We start from the raw sequence: 19,579 nt of genomic DNA on the forward strand, positions 1-19,579 counted from the left end.
CAGCACAAATGATGGGCCGCAACGAGAGACTAAGCACTCCAGTAACGTGGTGTCTGAAGACCACGTCGGCCGATAGTATATGCTTGCCATAGCCGTCGTTGTATCTGAGACTTACAGCAACAGCGGAACATTCAAAATCGGCGTCGAAGATCTCACCTGTGTCAATAACTGCGAAATGTGGATCAGCTCATACGTGTAACGATGCTTTTGAAGCATTTCGTGGATGTGCGACGCCCGTGCACTGGAAAGTACCGCATGCCGGCAATGTGCATCGAGTGTTGCTGTGGGCGCCTACAAAGCCTACAAGTCTGAACTCCTCTTTTCTTAAATTGGTTTCTTCAAGCACTGTAACATCTAGCGGAGTGGCATTGCGAGAAGCCGGAAGACTAGATCAACGTGCCGCGGTCGTAGGGACCTGACATTTCATTGCAGCACAAATGGACGACGCTTTCGACAAGTGTTCATATTGTTTCTAGTGAAGGCCGTCGAGAACTGGAACGAGAGCCTCGAGAAGTTGCTCTGCGGCTATTGCTGCTGGTGTGTGACGACCGGCAATCAGAGACCTAATGATGTTGACAAGCATCTTAAGAAGGTTGATAAGCTGGGCATCGTCGCCGACTGAGACCATTTTGGGCCCCCCATTTACAGTGTTTTCTGCTGTAGACGGGGACTTGGCAGAAGCTGGTTCGGACGCTTTCGGAGGCGTTATCTCGGTAGAGACAGGTTCTGATGCTATCGATGGAAGCGCCGGCCACGATATCGCTGAGAGGCAGTAGTTCCGCCTCCCTCCTTCCCTCTGATGCATGGTGTCTGCGCTATTCTTCGAACGTTCGGGTACATACTCAGCTGGGGCATTTGTAGCCGCTTGAAGGGCGCTATGGCTACGTGTCTTCTCTCCTGATGCCTTCCTTTTAGCTTCCTTTTTCAGAGCTTTTAGTCTTTCCTTCAATGTGAAACAGTCTTTGTTTGTTCGCCAAGTGTTCATCTTCGCAGTTAGGGCAGCGAGGTGTGGGTCGCAAGAATTTACGCCATGATTGTTGCCACATTTGGCACAGACCACAACACTTTTGCAGTTAACCCTGTACATGAACAATCTTCAGACATTTGCGGCACTGTAAATACCTTGGTACAAAAGGTCGAATCGGGTATTGCACAAGTCCAGCCTTTGTATGGCTAGGTAGCTTTCCACAGACAAAGAGTGTCTTCACACACTTTGACGAGCCGAGACTTCGAGTGCTGATGAGTTTGAATGGTGGTGTGCAAACGATCATGCTTTTCAAAGCGTCATCTTTAAGTTCTAGGTCAACATTAGATATGACACTAGCTGTTACAGTCGCTCCTTGCGGTATATAAAGCCATGTGTTCACACCACAGAGTTATTGAGACAGGCCAAGTAGAGTTTGCACCCTCTGCTCATCTGTTGTGTCTACGGCAGTGATATTTTTCCATGGTTTCACTCGAACCTCTTGAATAAGACCAGGGGCCAGCTTAAAGAAAAAGTCATGAAGTTTCTTTTTGGAGATGTCATTCAAGCGTACCACGACGTTGACAGGCACGAAGGCTACTGTCGTAGTCACGATGCTGTTGTATATGATGGTCGCTTCACTTGATGACAATGTCCAGGAGTTCCGCATTGAAGGCTGATGTTTAGCAGACGTTTAGCGAGCCACCCGACCTTGGCATCAGGCTCGGAATCGACAGCTTCTGATGCCACTGAAGAGCTGAGGCGCTTCCTCGCAGCGGAAGGCATGTCCCTGCCGCCATACGGTTCCACCACCATCTCCTCCATTGCAACCTTTGCAATGAGGGTCTCCCAGCAAAGCAGGAGTCTTGAGGGCTAGTACAAACAGCACTAGGGGCTGCTGATGCATGATGAAGCACAAAATTATAAACAACTTCAGCATCAGAAGAAACCACCAACCGAACGCAAGAACTTCGTCGTCGTCTTCATTTCAATCAAAACACGAGTGCTCCTACTGTCACATATGCCAGTAAACTCTGCTTTGTTAGCAGGCTAGTCAGTCGGGAGATCATGTATAAATATAAATTCTGTGCGGCTACGCTTTTTAGCTGAGTAGTACAGAGGTGCGTCTGTACTCGGAAGCCGTCTTTGTTCATACTGCATGACGCCATTCGCCGTTCTCCAAGTGTTGGATAGGGTAAGCTTGTACTATGGAATGACCTACCAGAGCAAAGGGCTTTACGGAGAGCAATAATGCTTTGTGGCATGTTAGCGCAGTCCAATTTAATTACGTACGCTTATATTTTCATTAATATTTAATTATTATTGTTGCTTTTTGTTATTCTCTAGATATTTCTACGCGTATATATATATATATGCATATATATATATATATATATATATGTGTGTGTGTGTGTGTGTGTGTGTGTGTGTGTGTGTGTGCGTTAGTACTTGTCCAAAGTACTTGTCGCAGTACTTTTAACGTGTCTTGACACACATTAGTGAGCTAGCGCTCCATCATTGCTTTCCTATTTATTACTACGAAGTCGCGTACAACTACCCAAATTTATGCGCATTAACTTCTTGCCCCTCTATCCTCACTGAAAACCCAAATTTCCGATTCCGAAATTTTAATATTTTGTGCCGTTCTCGCCTCCAATTTTCACTATTTGTCACAACGTTCATTAATATCCCACGGATGCCTGCTAAACATGCCCTATGTTAAACGCAAACTAGAACCAAATTCCCCAGCACGTTAAAAGCCTAGTCTAAGACAGTGTACACGCAGGTTGTACCCACCGTGTGACACATTACGTTTCAGATAAGAATGGAAGCTAATATCACGAATGGCTCACAAATGTATATGGTTTTGATATTGTAAATTTTAAAAAAAAATTAACGAAAACGCTGCCATTACCACCCACCGGAAACAATGGAGAACCCAGAACCTGTCGAAGGCTATAGTGCGGGTCCAAGGCATGGACGCGAGAGATGTGGCGTCAGCCACGATACGCTGAAGGTTTATGATGCCGTGCTGCGGGATTTCCAGTATATCTGCAAGCCCCGAGACGTCAACTTCCCCTGTATGGGTGCTATTTAAATGTTGTTAACAAAGAATTATTTAATTACTAGGCCTGCGGATTTACCAAGTATGCGTCTATAGCGTATACTATTGATTTATGACCAATTCAGCCGGACTGAAATTTTACTGTAGCTAGCTTTTATGTTACCCTACACATATAGATTACCTTGTGGTCAGAGTTATATGGACCAGCTGTAATCCTTACTACAGTAGTTTTTTATATCTTTACAATATCCACTGCCTTTCACAGTTTTGCAGATGTAATAGATGATATGAATTGTTTTTATTGTGAAATATATTACAGGTAGTGCATTCGATGTGTTGCCGTTTGCGACAATCTTCTCTTGAACGGCAGCTTTCAAGAAAATGCTTAGATTTTATCAGGTGAAATATATCCTTTTTTTTAGACTGACAACACTCATGCGAACTTGCACAGGATCTCTTATTGTTGAGAAACCACAAAAGCGTGAAGATGCTGCAAAACTTCAAAAATTTTGTGGTCCCGTTGCTGCCTGAGCTCTGATAAGCACAGCGCACCAAAGTTTCCTTTAAAGCCTTAACCGGGTATCATGCTCCTTTCCAAGGAAAGCAACAGAAAGCTAACTCTGTCGCCACGACAAATGGAAATGCTGCGGTGCGGTTCTTGCATTGGCAGGATCACTCGCATCATTTGTGGCTGTGTATGCTTGCGGCTGCTTCTCCGCTCATGCGCGCTGTCCAATGAAGGCTTCGTCTTACGTGCTTCAACTGTTAAGCGACGAGCAGGATCTCAGCGGGTGTTGCGAAATGACTTGGGATTTCTGCATACAGGGAATAAAGAAATGAGATTCGAAGAAGAATGAAAGTCGGCAAACTTTGAAGGTTGCGGCGCGTACTGAAGAAAGAGAGACCAATACATAACTGCAAAGAGGTAGGGCGACGTAGCCAATGCAAGGTTTCCTTTTACGGCAATGGCGAGAGGAACTGGGACACTTGCGATAAACGTGGGCAGCTGCGTGAATATAAAGCACAGCGTTCTCCGCCTCCTTAGCGAAGAGTTGCGGTCAAGCAACGAGCCACTGCGCACCATGAAAGCCATCGTAAGTGAATGCATTGTGTAAATTTTTTAGGGAACGCGTTACGTTACAAACGTGTGAGTTGTGATGACCCCATATTTATGACGGCGTCCACACAACACGCTTTGTAGAGGGGCATTATGCGCTTAGGTGTAGTGCAATTTCATTGGATCTAAATCTTAGATCAGGCGTCGAAAAGGAATAAGCTGCGAATGTATTCGGAAATGTTCCTAGGATCAATCACCACTTGAGTACTGTCTCACGTAGCCACTGTTCCTAGGTTTGATGGAATCAATGATTCCGTAGGTTTTCCATGCAGATAGGGAATCAGAGATTCTCTATTTACATGGAAAACCTACTTTTAAAATAAATATTTCACGGGGATTTTGACCTCATATCGCGCCTAAAATGTGTCCTCATATTTCACTATGCACATGCTGCTGCGGTCTTTTCCATCGTAATATGTCTATCGGGTATTTTAAATTAAATTATGGGGTCTAATGTGCCAAAACCACAATCTCATTATGAGGTACGCCGTAGTGGGGGACTCCAGAAAATTTCGACCACCTGGGGTTCTATAACCTGCACCTAAATTTATGTGCACGGCTATTTTCGTATTTCACCCTCATCGTAATGCGGCCCGCGACCTCGTATTTACCATCCCAACATCACAGCCACTAAGCAACCACGGCGGGTGGGTATTTTCCTATGTTACGCATCAAAATTGGTCGTACACTTTCAAAATAACATGTGTACCATTTATCGCCAGCGACATCTACCTAACTTACAGTGCCTGAAGATGATAATGATTTATTAGCATAACATTCGAAGTGGAGTGACAAACAGTCACCGATCCTGCGTGAACTAATCAGGTAATTCATGCATGCTTATCAGTCTAGAATTTTGCCTGTCTCCGTAACCTTTTCTTTCTTTCTTAAAACATCTGTATCTGCTCTGTACAGTTACCTACAACTCTAATAGATCCGGCACTATCAGTCTATTTCCTCTTTTATTTTACCACCAATACTCTAAGCGTCTCTTGCTTACCTCCGACTGCTGACCGGTTAATATTTCCATCCGCTTTGAATCCCAGTGCTTCTGGAAGGTGTACATTAGCTACGGGTCTCGGTGTGTGAATACCTTCGCATTTCATCAGGGTGTGGCTGGTTTTTCTACGGATTTTCGATGCAGCAGACAGAAGCCTCTTCCTGCTGCGAATATTTGCTCCGGTATGTTTTTGTCTTTATTCAACCAGCTTCGGCCTCAACTATTGCAAGGCACTGCTCTCTGTGTTATCGCACAGATTTTCCTTTCTGATTTCTTGCTTGCCGTCTTGTAAATTTCCATGATCTTTCTTTTTTTTTCCATCATTTCCATACAATTTAAGCTCTCTGTTACTCACTTTCTTTTTGATGACTCCTGGTTGTATATTTACACTTTCAATTACCCTGTACCTGGTTGCTAACTTTCTTGACCTATTCCTCCAGTTTGTTCCCACACTTTTTGGTGCAGATATTTGTGTACTTTAGCCGCCCATTTATTTTCATCCATGTTCCTGAGCCTTTCTGCAAAAGTTATCCTGCTCTGCGCTTCTCTGACTTCAAACAAGGCTCAGCCCATGTCGCCCTGCCTGCCTCATTTGTGGCTTTACCGCAAAGCCAACCGGCCTACCAATTTTTGGTTTATTTCCAACCCCGAGAAAGCATCTGATTTGAAGCTTAGAATGGCAGTTCCGACCGTTAGCGCTAGTAGCATTACTCCTTTCCAAATTCCTCGTGCCACCTCGTATCTATTGTACCTTCGAAGAGCTCTATGTTTCTTATTGCAGCATTCCGCTTCACCTTCATTCTTATATTACATTGTTGGACGCTTGAGTAGATCTTTGCTTCGTTTATGTACACATCTAGGTCTTTATATTGATTTACTCTGGGCATGACTTGCTGTTGAATTAATACCATGCCATTTCTTGTCTCTTCATTAGATATCATAATTCCCGATTTGTCTGTGCTAAACTAAAGGCATAGATTTGTCACTGAATCGCCACACATATTCTCAAGTCTCTGTAAATACCTTGTATTGTTCGCTAGTAGCCCAACGTCATCCGCTTTTATCAGCCCAGGAACCTTCTCTACCAGCTTTTGCACATTACGATTGTAAGATAAACTGTAAGCTAAACGCATGTAAGTTTTCCAGTCGTCGTTCTAAGCCCATAACAAAGCATGCGCAAGAATGGAAGCAAAGAGCTTACTTGCTTCAGTCCTCGGTGAATTTCCACTATTTATTTGCATCCCTGGCATTCCCATACAATTTGTACATGGTTGTCCGCATATATCTTCCTCAAAAGCTCCCCAAAATTGTCGTGTATGCCCTTGTGCTTGAGAATATTAAATAGTATTTCCCCAGATGTGTTCGTTGTTCAATGGAATTGAATTCTGGGGTATAACGGGTCAAAACCATTATTTGATTAGGAGGCACGCCGTAGCGAGGGACTTCAGATTAGTGTTGGCCACCTGCGGATCTTTAACGTGCTCACATTGCGCGGGACACGGGCGTTTTGTATTTCGCCACCCATCGAGATGCGCCCGCCGCGGCCGGGATTTGATCCCTCGACCTCGTGCTTAGCAGCACAACACTATAGGCGCTAAGCCATCTCAACGGGTTATCTGCGACGTCACAACCTCCCTAATATCAAGAAATGTTATATACAAAGGTCTATTCTCAGCTATTTCAACCTAGTTAGTACAAAAATTTCATTTTCTAAGCACTTCCCTCGTCTTAACCCATACTGTGCCCGTTATAGTTCCCCTGCTATACCATTCTTCTTCACTCACCTCGACAGTGCTGACTTTATGATTCCATGGCTATTATAAATATCATCAACGGTATTGCAACTGGTCTGTACGAGTTCATCTTGTCCTTATTACTTTTGCAGTTGAAGGTCAGGTTCATCTTGCTTTCACGCCATTCAATCGGTATTTTATGTGTTTTAATCACTTGCTCTATGGTACTAGTCAGCTCTGCCTTGCTCTTTGGACCCAGCTGTTTGATTATCTGTATTGGCATTTCATCTGGTCCTTGTGCCCTATCCTAAGAAGGACAATTTTATTTCGTTTTTTTTCTAGTAAAAGCTTTGTACCGGAAATGTTAACCTCTCAGGCTTCTCTGCTACTAGATCAGGTTGAGTCTGGACTACGCTTTCTTTCTTGCCGGAGTTGTCAATAATAACGTATCTCTCGTGTACCAACGCGCATGGTCTCCTTCGACAATGCTGCCGTCTTCATCCCTTATAAAAAATGTGTGCGAATTCTTAGTTGATGCTCTTAGCGCCGTTATATGGTTCCATAGTCTCTTTTGCGAATGTTATGCACTGAACGTTCACTTGCATATTAATGTTTTCTTGCACTTTTTTCTTGCTACAGTGCCAGGAGACGCTTACAGCAAGAACAACGAATGAAATAAAGGTGATAGTGGGGCGTAGGCTCTAGATCAGAAGGTCGCGCGTTCGAATCACATCCGGGTCACCACTATAGAGCGCGAAAGAAAAAACGACCGACACGTAAGCTGCAGACCTTATACTGGAGCCCAAGCACCACTACTATATTTCATTCGTTGCTCTTGGCGGGAGCGCCCACTGGCATCGTAGCAGATCCGGACGCTACACAATTATTCACTCACCATACTTTTCTTTTCCCGGTACTTGTTGCAGCTAAGCAGTACCTCTTCACCGTGTAATTACAACTTGATTCTCATTCCGAGACGCCTGCTTACGCTTTTCTATAGCTTGTTTTATTTCCTTGTTCTACCACTAATGTGGTTTCCTCTTTCCACTCCAACAATTTTTTCAGTTCTGTGTGTCTGATATTCTGGGGGGGGGGGGGGTATTCTGTAAGAGTCCACCTAGTGGACGTTCCCTTTCGGCCGCTGCTGATGGGAAGCAGCTGTACTAGAGAGGAGGTGACGATCGACCCTAGCCAGTTAGCAACTGCGGAAATGGACAGTCCACTAGGTGGACTCTTCCAGAATAACCCCCCTGCAACATGACATCTACCAGTTCCTTGTAATCACAGACAGCAGTAGAAAACGCGTCCATTTTCTTCTCTATACTTTTGCTATCTCTGCCATTTGCTTTTCATTATTTCAAAGCCTTCTGCTGCTATTGTTTAGGGTTTTGCTTTGGTATCTCTCCCAAAGATTAAAGGTATACGTTTAGGATCGTTACCCAGGCTACCTTTTGTATGTTCGTCCATCGTCATTTGGTCTAGTAATTTGTAGACCGTTTCTGAGAATCAGGCATAGTGAATGTTTGGCTGACTATTTCCGCATTGTCACGTTTCTTGTATATGACACTTATTATCCCTGTTAACTACTATAATGTTCTGTTCATCGCACAGATCCACCACTAGAAAACAGTTCTAATCAGTGTATCCGCCTAGATCCTCCATTATTCATATCTCCTATTCATATCACTTGCCCTTACTTCCTGAAATCACTAATATCAGGTTTTATACAGGCAACAACCTCAGGCGGTCAAAATTATTCCGGAGTCCCTCACTAGGGTGGGCCTCATAATTATATCGTGATTTTGGCACATAAAACTGTAATGCAATCGATCAATTCCTTTCTTTGACCTCTGCTATCAGTATACCTGTCCAAAGGTATATTTCCATGTCCCGCTAATCCATAAAAGTCTCTTTCACCTTTAGCCATTTCATACCTCGCCTAATGAGCATGCCTATGCCGCCGCTTTTCTTGATACAGTCACTGTGTTGCCCCCTTTGCGTACAAAATTGTCAACAACAGGTAGCTGCTCGAAAACTCGTACACGAGTTTCGGACAAAGCACACACATGGCACATCGTAGGCACATCCATGGCGCCTGATGATGACGATGATAATTAATTGGCATCCCCTTTGAAACGGATCGGTGACAAATATTCACCTAGCCTGCTGAGTTAATAAAGTGCTAATACATTCTTACTGTTCTAGCATTTTGCCTACATCTTCTTAATCTTTTCTTTCTTAAAAATTCTATATCTACCTCGTACAGTTACCTATACCTGCAACGGATGCGGTCTTATCAATCTCTCCCCGCTTTCTCGCCCTTTCTCACTTTTCATGTGGGTATTGCCTTCTGGTGGCAATTAGTGGCGCATGCCCAAGAATTTGGAACATAACCCCTTTGGCAATTCGTTGAAATTCACGGTACACCAGCGTAACTCAATGGCACGGCATGGCAAGAACTTTATTTTGGTCCAGAGAAACTAGGGCCCGAGGGTACAAGCCCCCAGGCTAAGTCAGTGGCTCCGCCCACGTAGGCACCGGTAGGCCAAAGACTTTCCCGATGACGTGAGCTCTCAATGGGCAGCATTTAACAAATATATTGTCACGTAGTAGTGACGGTGAAGAAAGCGGGAAAACTCGGAATGACGAAACTAGCATTTTATTGGGTGAACTTGTGCCCCTAAAAGAAGGCTACACTCGGAGAACGGCGACAGCGGCGAACACATTCGGCGATCGTCGAAAATCTGATCAGTGGGTCAAGCGCGTCAGCTTTTCTACGTGAGTCATCGAACGTTCCACAGTAATCGCTGGTGCCCGCGTGTCTTACAGAATGTTCAACGCCATTCGCGTCGCGCATACATGCAATCATATTAAACAAGGTTCGGTGACAACAGACAGCAGATAGAACCATCGATAACATTCTAGAAACTTCCGATACGTGCAAGCGCGTCCTGCGCTGTGCGATAACATTTGTTAGGCGGTGAAACGTGGTCACCCGATAAACAAGTTCACGTGTCAATATCGCAGGGTGTTTCAGCGAACACTTTCAAAAATGTTTAAAGGTTGCCTGTGGCAGATATCTCAATTCTCGTTTATGAGCAGGTTTACTCGAAGCGGCGGACACTACTTGCCCCAAAAAATTGCATTGCAAAATCAACTAATTAACAAGAGTTCACTAATTAGCTTTCTAGCGAATTATCTTATGACCCATACTGCAATTTACAAATTCTAGCAGTGGAATTCGCAAGGCGGATCCACTTGGAACGAATTCCCAGGACGACACCAGTTACGAGATATAAGTTGCCGAACTTTGCGGAGAAATGAATTTGCGTTCCAGTTACTTATGTGCTTCAGGGTATGAAACGACGTTTTGTTAAATTAACTGGAACGCCAATGCATTTCTCCGCAAAGTTCGGGAATTTATATCTCGAAACTGGTGTCACCTTGAAAATTCGTTCCAAATGGATCCGCCATGCGAACTCCGCGGCTATAATTTGTAAATTGCAATATGGGCCATGATGTAATTAGTTAAAAACTTAATTAGTTAATTTTTCATAATTAGGCAATTCTGCATCCCAATTTTTCGCAAAAGTATTGTCCGCCGTTTCGAGTAGACCACCTCATGAACTAGAATTGAGATATGTGCCACAGGCAATATTTATAGATTTTTGTAAAGGTTCGCTGAAACACCCTGTATATATTTCAAAAGGTCGGCCAAGTTTCGGCGAGTTTTTGTTAGCAACATCGAGAGGGTACTTTATTCAAAAACAAGCGCACTTACGCTAATTATTGGGCAATAGTGCAGCGTTATAGCACCTTTCTTTTCCTGACCGAAACACTGCCGTAATGCAGCACTAAGTGCCGACTAAGTACCGTAAATGCGCATGCTATTAGGAAGAAGTATCCTCTTGACGTTGCTACTTCAGGCTTGTTGCAACTCTGCTGATGTTTTGAAACATAATTTTTTGGTAACACTGCCCATTGAGTTTCATTGGTGTATTGAGGTGAAGTTTAGCAAATTGCCAAAGGGGCAATGTTTAAAATTGCTAGGCATGCTAGCAATACGGGTAGGAATATAGTAAATGCATGCAAAACGAGTTTATAAAGTGATCTTTCTTCGTAATTACATTAACTTACGCAGTTTAATTATGTAAAAGAACCTATTAATGAATTTCGTATAATTTTTAACTGCCACTTTCACTTGAAAACCTCGATATTGTCGGAACAACCTATTGTTTATGTGGCCGTAAATATGGTAAGGTGCCAGAATTACCTTAAAGAAAAAAGAAGGGGGGAGGGGGGACTGCTCAACACTAGCATAAATGTCACATTTTTGCATTTACCGCTTGTTAATCAATTTAGGTTAGCACATTCAGCTTTCTATTCTCTTTAAGGATATATTGAGTTCTTTAAGTTGACATTCAATTGCAGCCAACAGCTGAGATATCTGAAACAGAAAACAGCTCAAATGGGCTCGTGGTAGCCGATAACTATGATTCATACAACACGACACCACTCGCTCGCACTTGCGCCGGTATTGTAGTGGCTACGCGAATGACTATGAGCCGTAATATAGGAAGAATATTTTGTCAAGTTCTATTCATTTCTTCTCATTCGGCCCGTCGAATGACTACTCCTAGCCATAACAGAACGTAGCTGAGTGAGAGCCAATTTCGAATGGTGAAACGAATAAAAAGTTAAAAGAAATGTTAGCAAATGCGAGCCTAGCAACTTTTTTTACCACGTGGTTCAATTCCCAAATTCACCAACATGTTGTTTGAATACTTCTTGCCAAGACCTTCCATAGCTATGGTCTAGGGATTTTTTGTCACTTAGTTCAAGGTATCGGAGGAAGTAAGTGCAAGGACTGGGTCGAGCTGAGTCTGCGCACGATCACAAATGTAGAATCGCAGAAGATAGAAAGCACAAAGACTAAGAAGCGTTTGTCAATCCCTTTTTTTGCGCCATTTTTTTCACCTATGTTTGTTTAAATGGGTGTATACATTAACAACAATTGTACCTTACACTTTTACGAGGCAACTAGGAGCCCTTGGATTCTTTACAGATGCGGCAGTGATTTATATACCACAGTACGTTCCATCAAATCTTGTTGTCAAAGCTGCATCGGTATTGCTGTTCTCTTATCTTCTGAAGCAATATTTCAAATGATCACAAAAAGGAGAAGCCTGTAAAGGCGGTAGCTTGCGACACATCTCGTATAAGTGTACATCTAGTTGCGTCTATGATCAGTCGTACACACGAGCGCAAATACATGAATGGCTGAAATTTCGTCTCTTTAAGAAACAGTATCACTATAATAGAGCATACTTTACCACTCACATGGACTTCCACGTTTCAGGGGTCTTAGGTCATCCCCGTATATAGCGCACAGTTCTTGGTATTGTATTATCCTGGTGGTATTTCGACGTCATCACGCCCACTAAAAACTTTGTATTGTCATTTATATGAATTAATTTTTCATCAAAACAAGCTTCACACCCTAGCTGCAACCGCAAAAGTGGCTTGATTAACAGCCTTTACGAACGCTGGCTCGTTACGTACAATAACACACTGGCCTGGGCGCAGCTTCGTCTTCTGGTTGCTGTACTCCTCGCGGGAGCTGTGTCTGCTGCTGCGGAGACAAAAAAGAAAAACGACAAGAAGGATGACGGCAAAATAGAGGGCCGTGGACTGCTTCATCCCGGCGCCGGCGCAGTAGTCTTTCCTGCCTTCCCTGGAGTGTGCCCACCGTGCCCTTGCGGCTACGGCGGTGCGGTTGGTGGTATAGGAGGTGGCTACGGAGGCGGCTATGGCGCAGGAGCCGGTGGAGTAGGAGGTGGCTATGGAGCTGGCTATGGCGCAGGAGCCGGTGGAGTCGGAGGTGGCTACCGCGGAGCTGCCGGTGGAGTAGCCGGCGGCTACGGCGGAGCTGGTGGTGGAGCTGCGGGTGGAGTAGGAGGCGGCTACGGTGGTGCTGGCGGTGGAGCAGCCGGCGGAGCAGCAGGCGGCTACGGCGGAGCTGCCGGTGGTGCTGCCGGCGGAGTAGGTGCCGGCGGAGTAGCAGGTGGCTACGGAGCCAGTGGAGCTACCGGTGGAGTGGGTGGCGGTCGCGGTGTGGCCGGGGGTGTTGGAGGCCCCGGTCTCGTTGGGGGAGGGCCCGGCGTGGTGGGTGGCCCTGGAGTTGTTGGTGGAGCGGCGGCCGTCTCTGGTTTCAAGGGTGGTGCCGGATTCAAGGGTGGTGCCGCAGGTCAGCAGGCTGGCCAAGGCAGCTTCGCCTATAACGTCGGAGGGTCGGACAAGATGGAGTACGGCCACAGCAGCTCTTATGGTGACTCCAAGAGCTTCGGCATGAGCTCCAGTGAAGGCTTTAACAGGGCCCAGGGACAAGGTAGCCAAGGAGGTGCCTTTAAATCGCACGCTGCGGGAGCTGGCGGAGCGGTGGCAAGTGCCGGCGCCAAGGTTGTCGGCTAAGATTACATCCTTTGCAGTTGCGCATAGGTATCTATGTTCTTTGGTTTTGCATCACGTATAGAACACATTGATGCCCCAGGTGCTACTTCGTGGAAGTGCTAATATATCAACCAATGTTCTAGCATTAAAAGACATATGGTAACAGACATGTGTCCATGACCAGTTAAAAGACATATAGCCTATAAAAGACAGGTAACCTATAAGAAATAGAATACACCCCAAATTCATTGTGAAAAAAATATTTTAAGCACACATCATGTGACCTTAGAATATAAGTACCAAATTCTGTTAATTACGACAAGCACAAAGAAAAACAAAAGAAGCATTAACATGAACAGGGCAGTAGTAAAAAATTATGCCAATTATACATCTTCCAAACAACAGCACAAAATGAAATGAAAGAGCAAGACCTACATTATTAGAAATACAAAGTAAACAGAAACAACACAAACGTGATATAATAATACATGCATCATGTCAAGCAGTAGTTGAGGAGAACAGATTGCAAAACCTATCGGGATCAATGCCAGTAGCAACACGTGGAGGCACAGCATTCCAGTCAGTTATGGTGCGTGGTATGAGAGGATGTGCGTAGTTAAGTGTACGACATGACAAGCGCTGAACTTTGAACAGATGGTCCCGTCGGTCAAGGATGGAAGAAGGTAAACGAAAAAAGTCATTATGAAGTGTTGAGTGATGATACAGCTTGTGAAAAAGCGATGGACGTGCAGCTTTTCGGCGGTGACGTAGTTCTGGCAGGCCTGCGCTTTTCTTTAACGTTGTGAAGCTGGTATGACCTGAGTAATCTAGTAAATCAAACAAACTGCGCGGTTCTGCAATTATTCAATGTTATTTATTAAATATGCTTGATGATGGTCATAAACAGCCGAAGCGTATTCAATCGGAGGTGAGAACCAGCATTCAAGTTATGTTTTAGGAGACCTAATGACCTATTAGCGGATGCATGAATAAGCTTAATATGGTTGTTCCACGTTAGGTCTGAATGAACGTGAAGACCCATGTACTTATATGTAGTTACCAATTCGACTGTAGCATTATTTAAGATATACGCGGCTTCGGTTCGAGACTGCCGGTTAGTAAAAGACAGAAATTTTGTTTTCGAAAGGTTAAGTTGCATGAGCCAGGCAAAGCACCATGCTATTACTGAATCGTTGTTAGATTGTACGGTTAAGCGGTCATCGTTAGAATGAATTTTGCGGTAAATTACACAATAGTCAGCGAAAAGTCTGATAAGCAGTGTTCATTTGCGTAATAACCGATTGTGAGGTACCGTAGGGAAAGCTTTGGAAAAATCCAGAAATACAGAGTGGACTTGAATACCAGCATCAACAGATGAATGCACATCGGGAAATGAATCCAGCAAGTTGCGTTTCGCACGAGTAGCCTTTACGGTAGCCATTTTGGTATTTAAAGATGATTTTGTGTTCTTCTAAACAGTTAATCAATTGTGGATGAATCACGTGTTCAAGGAGTTTAAAACTGGTCTAGTTAGTGAAATGGATCGATAATTGAGCGGTGATGAACGATCGCCAGATTTGAATATTGGTACAACCTTGTTCATCCGCCAGTCATGTGGAACTGAACCAGATGAAAGAGACTGCGTAAAAATTGCAGACAAGATCCGATAAATACCTTCAAATGAGTTCTTGAGTATTGTGTTATTAAAACCAAGGTGATCAAACGCTGATGAGGGTCTAAGTTTCCTTAGTTTCCATAAGATACCCTTCTCATTAGTAATTATTTCGGATTGGAGGTATTAGAATAAGGCATAGTAATAGGAGCTACAGAGCCCTCTTCTGAGAAAAAAATTGCTGTGAATGCGTTATTGAGAATTTGGGCGCATTGACCAACATGAGCACTGCCTCCGTCAGCACTGGTTAAACTAACGGCTGGATTATTCGAAGAGTTTATTGTCCGCATTTATGTCATTATCTCTGCTCAGTAGACATGTCATGATTTCAACCATTATTTCGACGATTCTAATGTCAACTTAGAATGTAGATTTCTATTGACATTCCAACTCGATAATTAAACGTTAATTACAAAAAACTAGCTAACAGAGCATCTTTCGCGTTTACCAATCCATTTTCAATGCTGGCCACTGCTGTGAGTTATGGACACCTGAAATCATATTTATAATATTTGTAGAGCCATCAGTGTTACATTGACTAATCTGGTTAGCGGGGCGCACGCTCAAATTTGCAAGCAAGTTTTTTTTTAAGTTGACTAGTCGTATTCCTTTTCATCGCATTGTGAACACGTCATGTTGCAATTAGCTTTTTCTCGAAGCAATATTTTCAGTGAAAAATACGTAACTGGAATTAAGCTGCACAAAATTGAAAAAAAAAGAGCTATGGTGTTGGGCTGCCGAGCACGAGGTCGCGGGATGGAATCCCGGCCACGGCGGCCGCATTTCGATGGGGGCGAAATGCGAAAACACCTCTGTACTTAGATTTAGGTGCACGTTAAAGAACCACAGGTGGTCTAAATTTCCGGAGTCCCTCACTACAGTGTGCCTCATAATCAGAACGTAGTTTTGGCACGTAAAACCCCATACTTTAATTTTAATTAAAGAAAGCAACAAAAAATCAGCACTGAATAACCCATGTATGCAATAAGGCTTAAAATGAATATGATATTGATAACTGAAAATGAACTAGACACTTGGAAGACACGTTTAGAAGTCTTCCTGCACTGAATCACCTCCAAAAATTGGGCTTCATATACATATACTGATTATCTCCCTGTTTTCATTCTTTTCCTACCCAGGATTGAAGATCCAAGGCGTCCTAAGGCTTGTACCGGTGAACCAGGGCCATCCTACATTTACCTCTACAGCCAACTTCCTTCAACACTGTACAGAGCATATTCATCAACTATAATGTAAAAAGACGTCAAATTCCACTTAAGTGTAATAATTACGTGCTACCTGTTTCCAATGAAATAAAATACAGTAATGAAACATTTCCCACTGTAATTCTTTTAAGGCACACATGCAAGGGGATGTTTTAAAATATTTGACGCTCGTACACATGGTACGCATGGTAATATGGTTATATTTTATTTATTTACAAATACTGCTGGCTCAGTTTCTGAGACATAGCAGGAGTGAGTACAGAGTAATAAAAAAATACATTTACAAATACTTTTAACAAAATTCACCAGAATACAAGAAAACATTAACAGAATGCATAATTACGCAATTCATTTTCAAAATACTCAGTACCGAGTCTGCGCAGAGACCCATCAAGCTTATTCCATAAATCCACCGTCCGCGGAAAGAAGGAAAACTTAAAAGAGTCAAGATTCGACCTGAAGGGCACAATGTTCAGGGGATCAGATCGAGTACAGCGTGCAGAAGCTGCAACAAATGAAATCGGCGCCAGAACACTCAAGCCGGTGTGAACTATCTTATGAAGAAGGATAACGCGATCAGAAGTACGCCGATGTTCGAGAGATTGCAGCGTTAAAACGTGCGCATGCGAAGTAGGCGAGAATTGCCGGTCATAGCGACAAAAAATAAACCTGATTGCTTTTTTTTGGACAGATTCTAACATAGCTATGTCGTGCTTGAGGTGAGGTGACCAAACAACCGATGCATATTCTAGTATGGGCCTGACTAAAGTTTTATATGCAGTCAATTTGCATTCTCTTGTTGAGTTGCTTAACGTGCGTTGGAGATACCAATGTTTTCGACGAGCCTTATTGCAGATTATTTCGACATGCTTGCGCCATTTTAAATTTGATGTTAGAGTTACACCGAGGTACTTAAACTCCGTAACATGTATTAGACTGACTCCGTCATTAGTATAAGTAAAAGAAAGGGGCTGTTTCTTGTTTGAAAAGGTCATAGCTACAGTTTTTTTAAGTTAATAGACATTTGCCAGGTTTCACTCCAGTTACAAAACAATGGAAAAACGTTATTTAGCGCAACCTGATCATGAGCATCAGAGATGATGTTGTAGATAGCGCAGTCGTCTGCATACATTCTAAGTTTACCTTGAGTATCGCCAATGATTTCTGCTACGTCATTTATGAAAATAAGGAACAAAAGCGGCTCCAGCACCGAGCCTTGCGGCACCCCAGATGTAATCTGTACCTCTGACGACTTCGCACGGTTAAGCGTAGCAAATTGAGAGCGCGACCGTAAGTAATCAGCTATCCAATCAACCAGCTTGCTGTCACCAAAAAAATGTACGAAGTTTAACTAAAAGCTTATCATGGCAAACCAAATCGAAGGCTTAAGAATAGTCAATAAATATGGCATCAAGCTGTCCTCGGCTGTTAAGGGAAGAAGCAATGTCGCGTGTAAATTCAAGCAACTGCGTAACAGTAGAATAGCCAGCACGAAAACCGTGATGCGATAGGGAAAGAATATTGTTTGCATTTAGATATTCCACAATGTGCTTGTGAATAATGTGCTCCAAGAGTTTAGAGCTGGTGGAAAGTAAAGATATTGGCCTATAATTTGGTATTATTTGTTTGTTTCCGGACTTGAATACGGGCACGACGTTAGCCAATTTCCACAGCCGGGGAACTGTTGTAGAGCCTATTGATTTTTTAAATATTATAGTCATATAGTTTGCGCACCATTCAGAGTACCTCTTTAGGAACATATTTGGAATGCCGTCTGGGCCTGCGCTTTTCGTTACATCAAGTTTTAATATCAGGTTATGTACTCCGGAGGAGGTAACATCAAGATTTGGAAGAGAGGACAGATTTCGGCACACAGAAAATGGTGGATTGGTGCCATTATCGGTAGAAAAAACAGATTTGAAGAAGTTTTTGAAGGCATTGGCTATAGTTTCAGATTGGGAGCAGGATTGGTCATTAAGAATAAAGGAAGAAGGTACAGAAGATGCAGGACTAATCGATCTCCAGAACCTAGATGGATTTTTTTCATAAATGTAGCCAATGTATTATTAAAGTAAAAGCTCTTAGCCTCTTGCATTTTCGCTCTTAATTTAGATTTCAACGTGTTGAATAAAGAAGTATTGTTCTTACACTCCGAATGGCTTTGCTTACGTAGCCGCTTATTGCGACGAGTGAGCTGAATTATTTCTCTATTATACCAAGGGTGTCTTTGGTTCCGTTTAATACATCTTTGGGGCACGTACTTTAACAGGCATTCATGGACAATGTCACAAAATTTAAGGAGCAGCGTGTCCACATTGCAAAGTTCACTACAGCATTGAAAGTCATCAAAAGTTCAGGCTAAAGTGTCAAGTACGGAAGTATCGTCAGCTTCAGAAAAGTCAAAAACGGTTGTGAATTCAGGTCTTAGTCGAGGGCACACTAATTTCAAGGCAATTTCAACAGCTTTATGGTCAGATAAGCCTTCGGCGACTTCACATTTAACTCCCTGCGATAAGAGTGGTTGGTTTACAAATATAAGGTCTAATATTGAGTTTTCGCGCGCTACAAAATCCACAAGTTGAGTTAACCCAAATGAAATAACCAGGTCCATCAGGGAAGCGCAAAGCGCTCTATCACGGCCAGTTGGGGTAAGTGTGCTCCAGTTATTGCATGGGAGATTGAAATCCCCAGCTAACAATAATTTGCAACCACACAACTTGTTACTAATAAGGTACTCATTGACAGCAGGAAAAATATCGTCGGAGTTCGGAGGGCGATAAATAACACCAACAACTATTGCAATACCTCTACTGTATACTTTGCACCAAATAGCCGCAATGCCAGGAAGTTAAGGTAATAAAGAAAATTGAAGACTTGTTTTAATGAGAATTGCCACAACACCACCACGGCCAACACGCCTGTCCTTCCGAAGAAGTGCATAACCAGGAGGCAAGATTTCGATATCAATAACAGATTCATTTAACCAAGTCTCAGTAAGACAGACAATTGTTGGGCTGTGGCTTTCCACCAAACAATTGAGAGCTTCATCTTTGTTGAATACACTCCTCGCATTTACATTGAGGACGCTTATATTCTGATCGCAGCGTCAGTCAACACGAGCCGAAGCAGTATTAGCCGAAGCTGTATTCTTGCCAGTCGCTTTTGCAGAAGCCAATTTCACGGGACCCGAAGGCACAGAGGCTGACACCGTTGAAGGCGAACGCCCTGAAGCCTAAAAATGATATTCTTATCAGTGTCCCACATGTAACGAACACCGTCAATCGTGAGTGTGTCGTGTTTAAGTCTAAATTTACCAGCATTCTTGCGCATATCTTGCGAGTTCTGCCACAGC

At 43.4% G+C, this 19,579-nt stretch overlaps 1 protein-coding gene across 1 annotated transcript; it reads left to right on the forward strand.

Annotated features, from left to right (window-relative positions):
- The first annotated feature begins 3,904 nt into the window (after positions 1–3,904).
- Positions 3,905–16,337, forward strand: LOC142571473 (uncharacterized). The gene is made up of 3 exons (XM_075679844.1): positions 3,905–4,123; positions 12,466–13,377; positions 16,141–16,337. Exons 1-2 carry the CDS (start codon positions 3,995–3,997, stop codon positions 13,348–13,350), a joined length of 1,014 nt encoding a protein of 337 aa, XP_075535959.1. The 5' UTR covers positions 3,905–3,994; the 3' UTR covers positions 13,351–13,377; positions 16,141–16,337.
- Positions 16,338–19,579: the final 3,242 nt, after the last annotated feature.

This window comes from Dermacentor variabilis, chromosome 1 (assembly GCF_050947875.1).
Source record: "Dermacentor variabilis isolate Ectoservices chromosome 1, ASM5094787v1, whole genome shotgun sequence".
Lineage (NCBI taxonomy): Eukaryota > Metazoa > Arthropoda > Arachnida > Ixodida > Ixodidae > Dermacentor > Dermacentor variabilis.

Coding starts and splice junctions, on each gene's coding strand:
- LOC142571473 (XM_075679844.1), top strand. CDS start 3,995: ATGGCGAGAGGAACTGGGACACTTGCGATAAACGTGGGCAGCTGCGTG. Junction 4,124..12,465: donor TGCGCACCATGAAAGCCATC/GTAAGTGAATGC, acceptor GCCTGGGCGCAG/CTTCGTCTTCTGGTTGCTGT.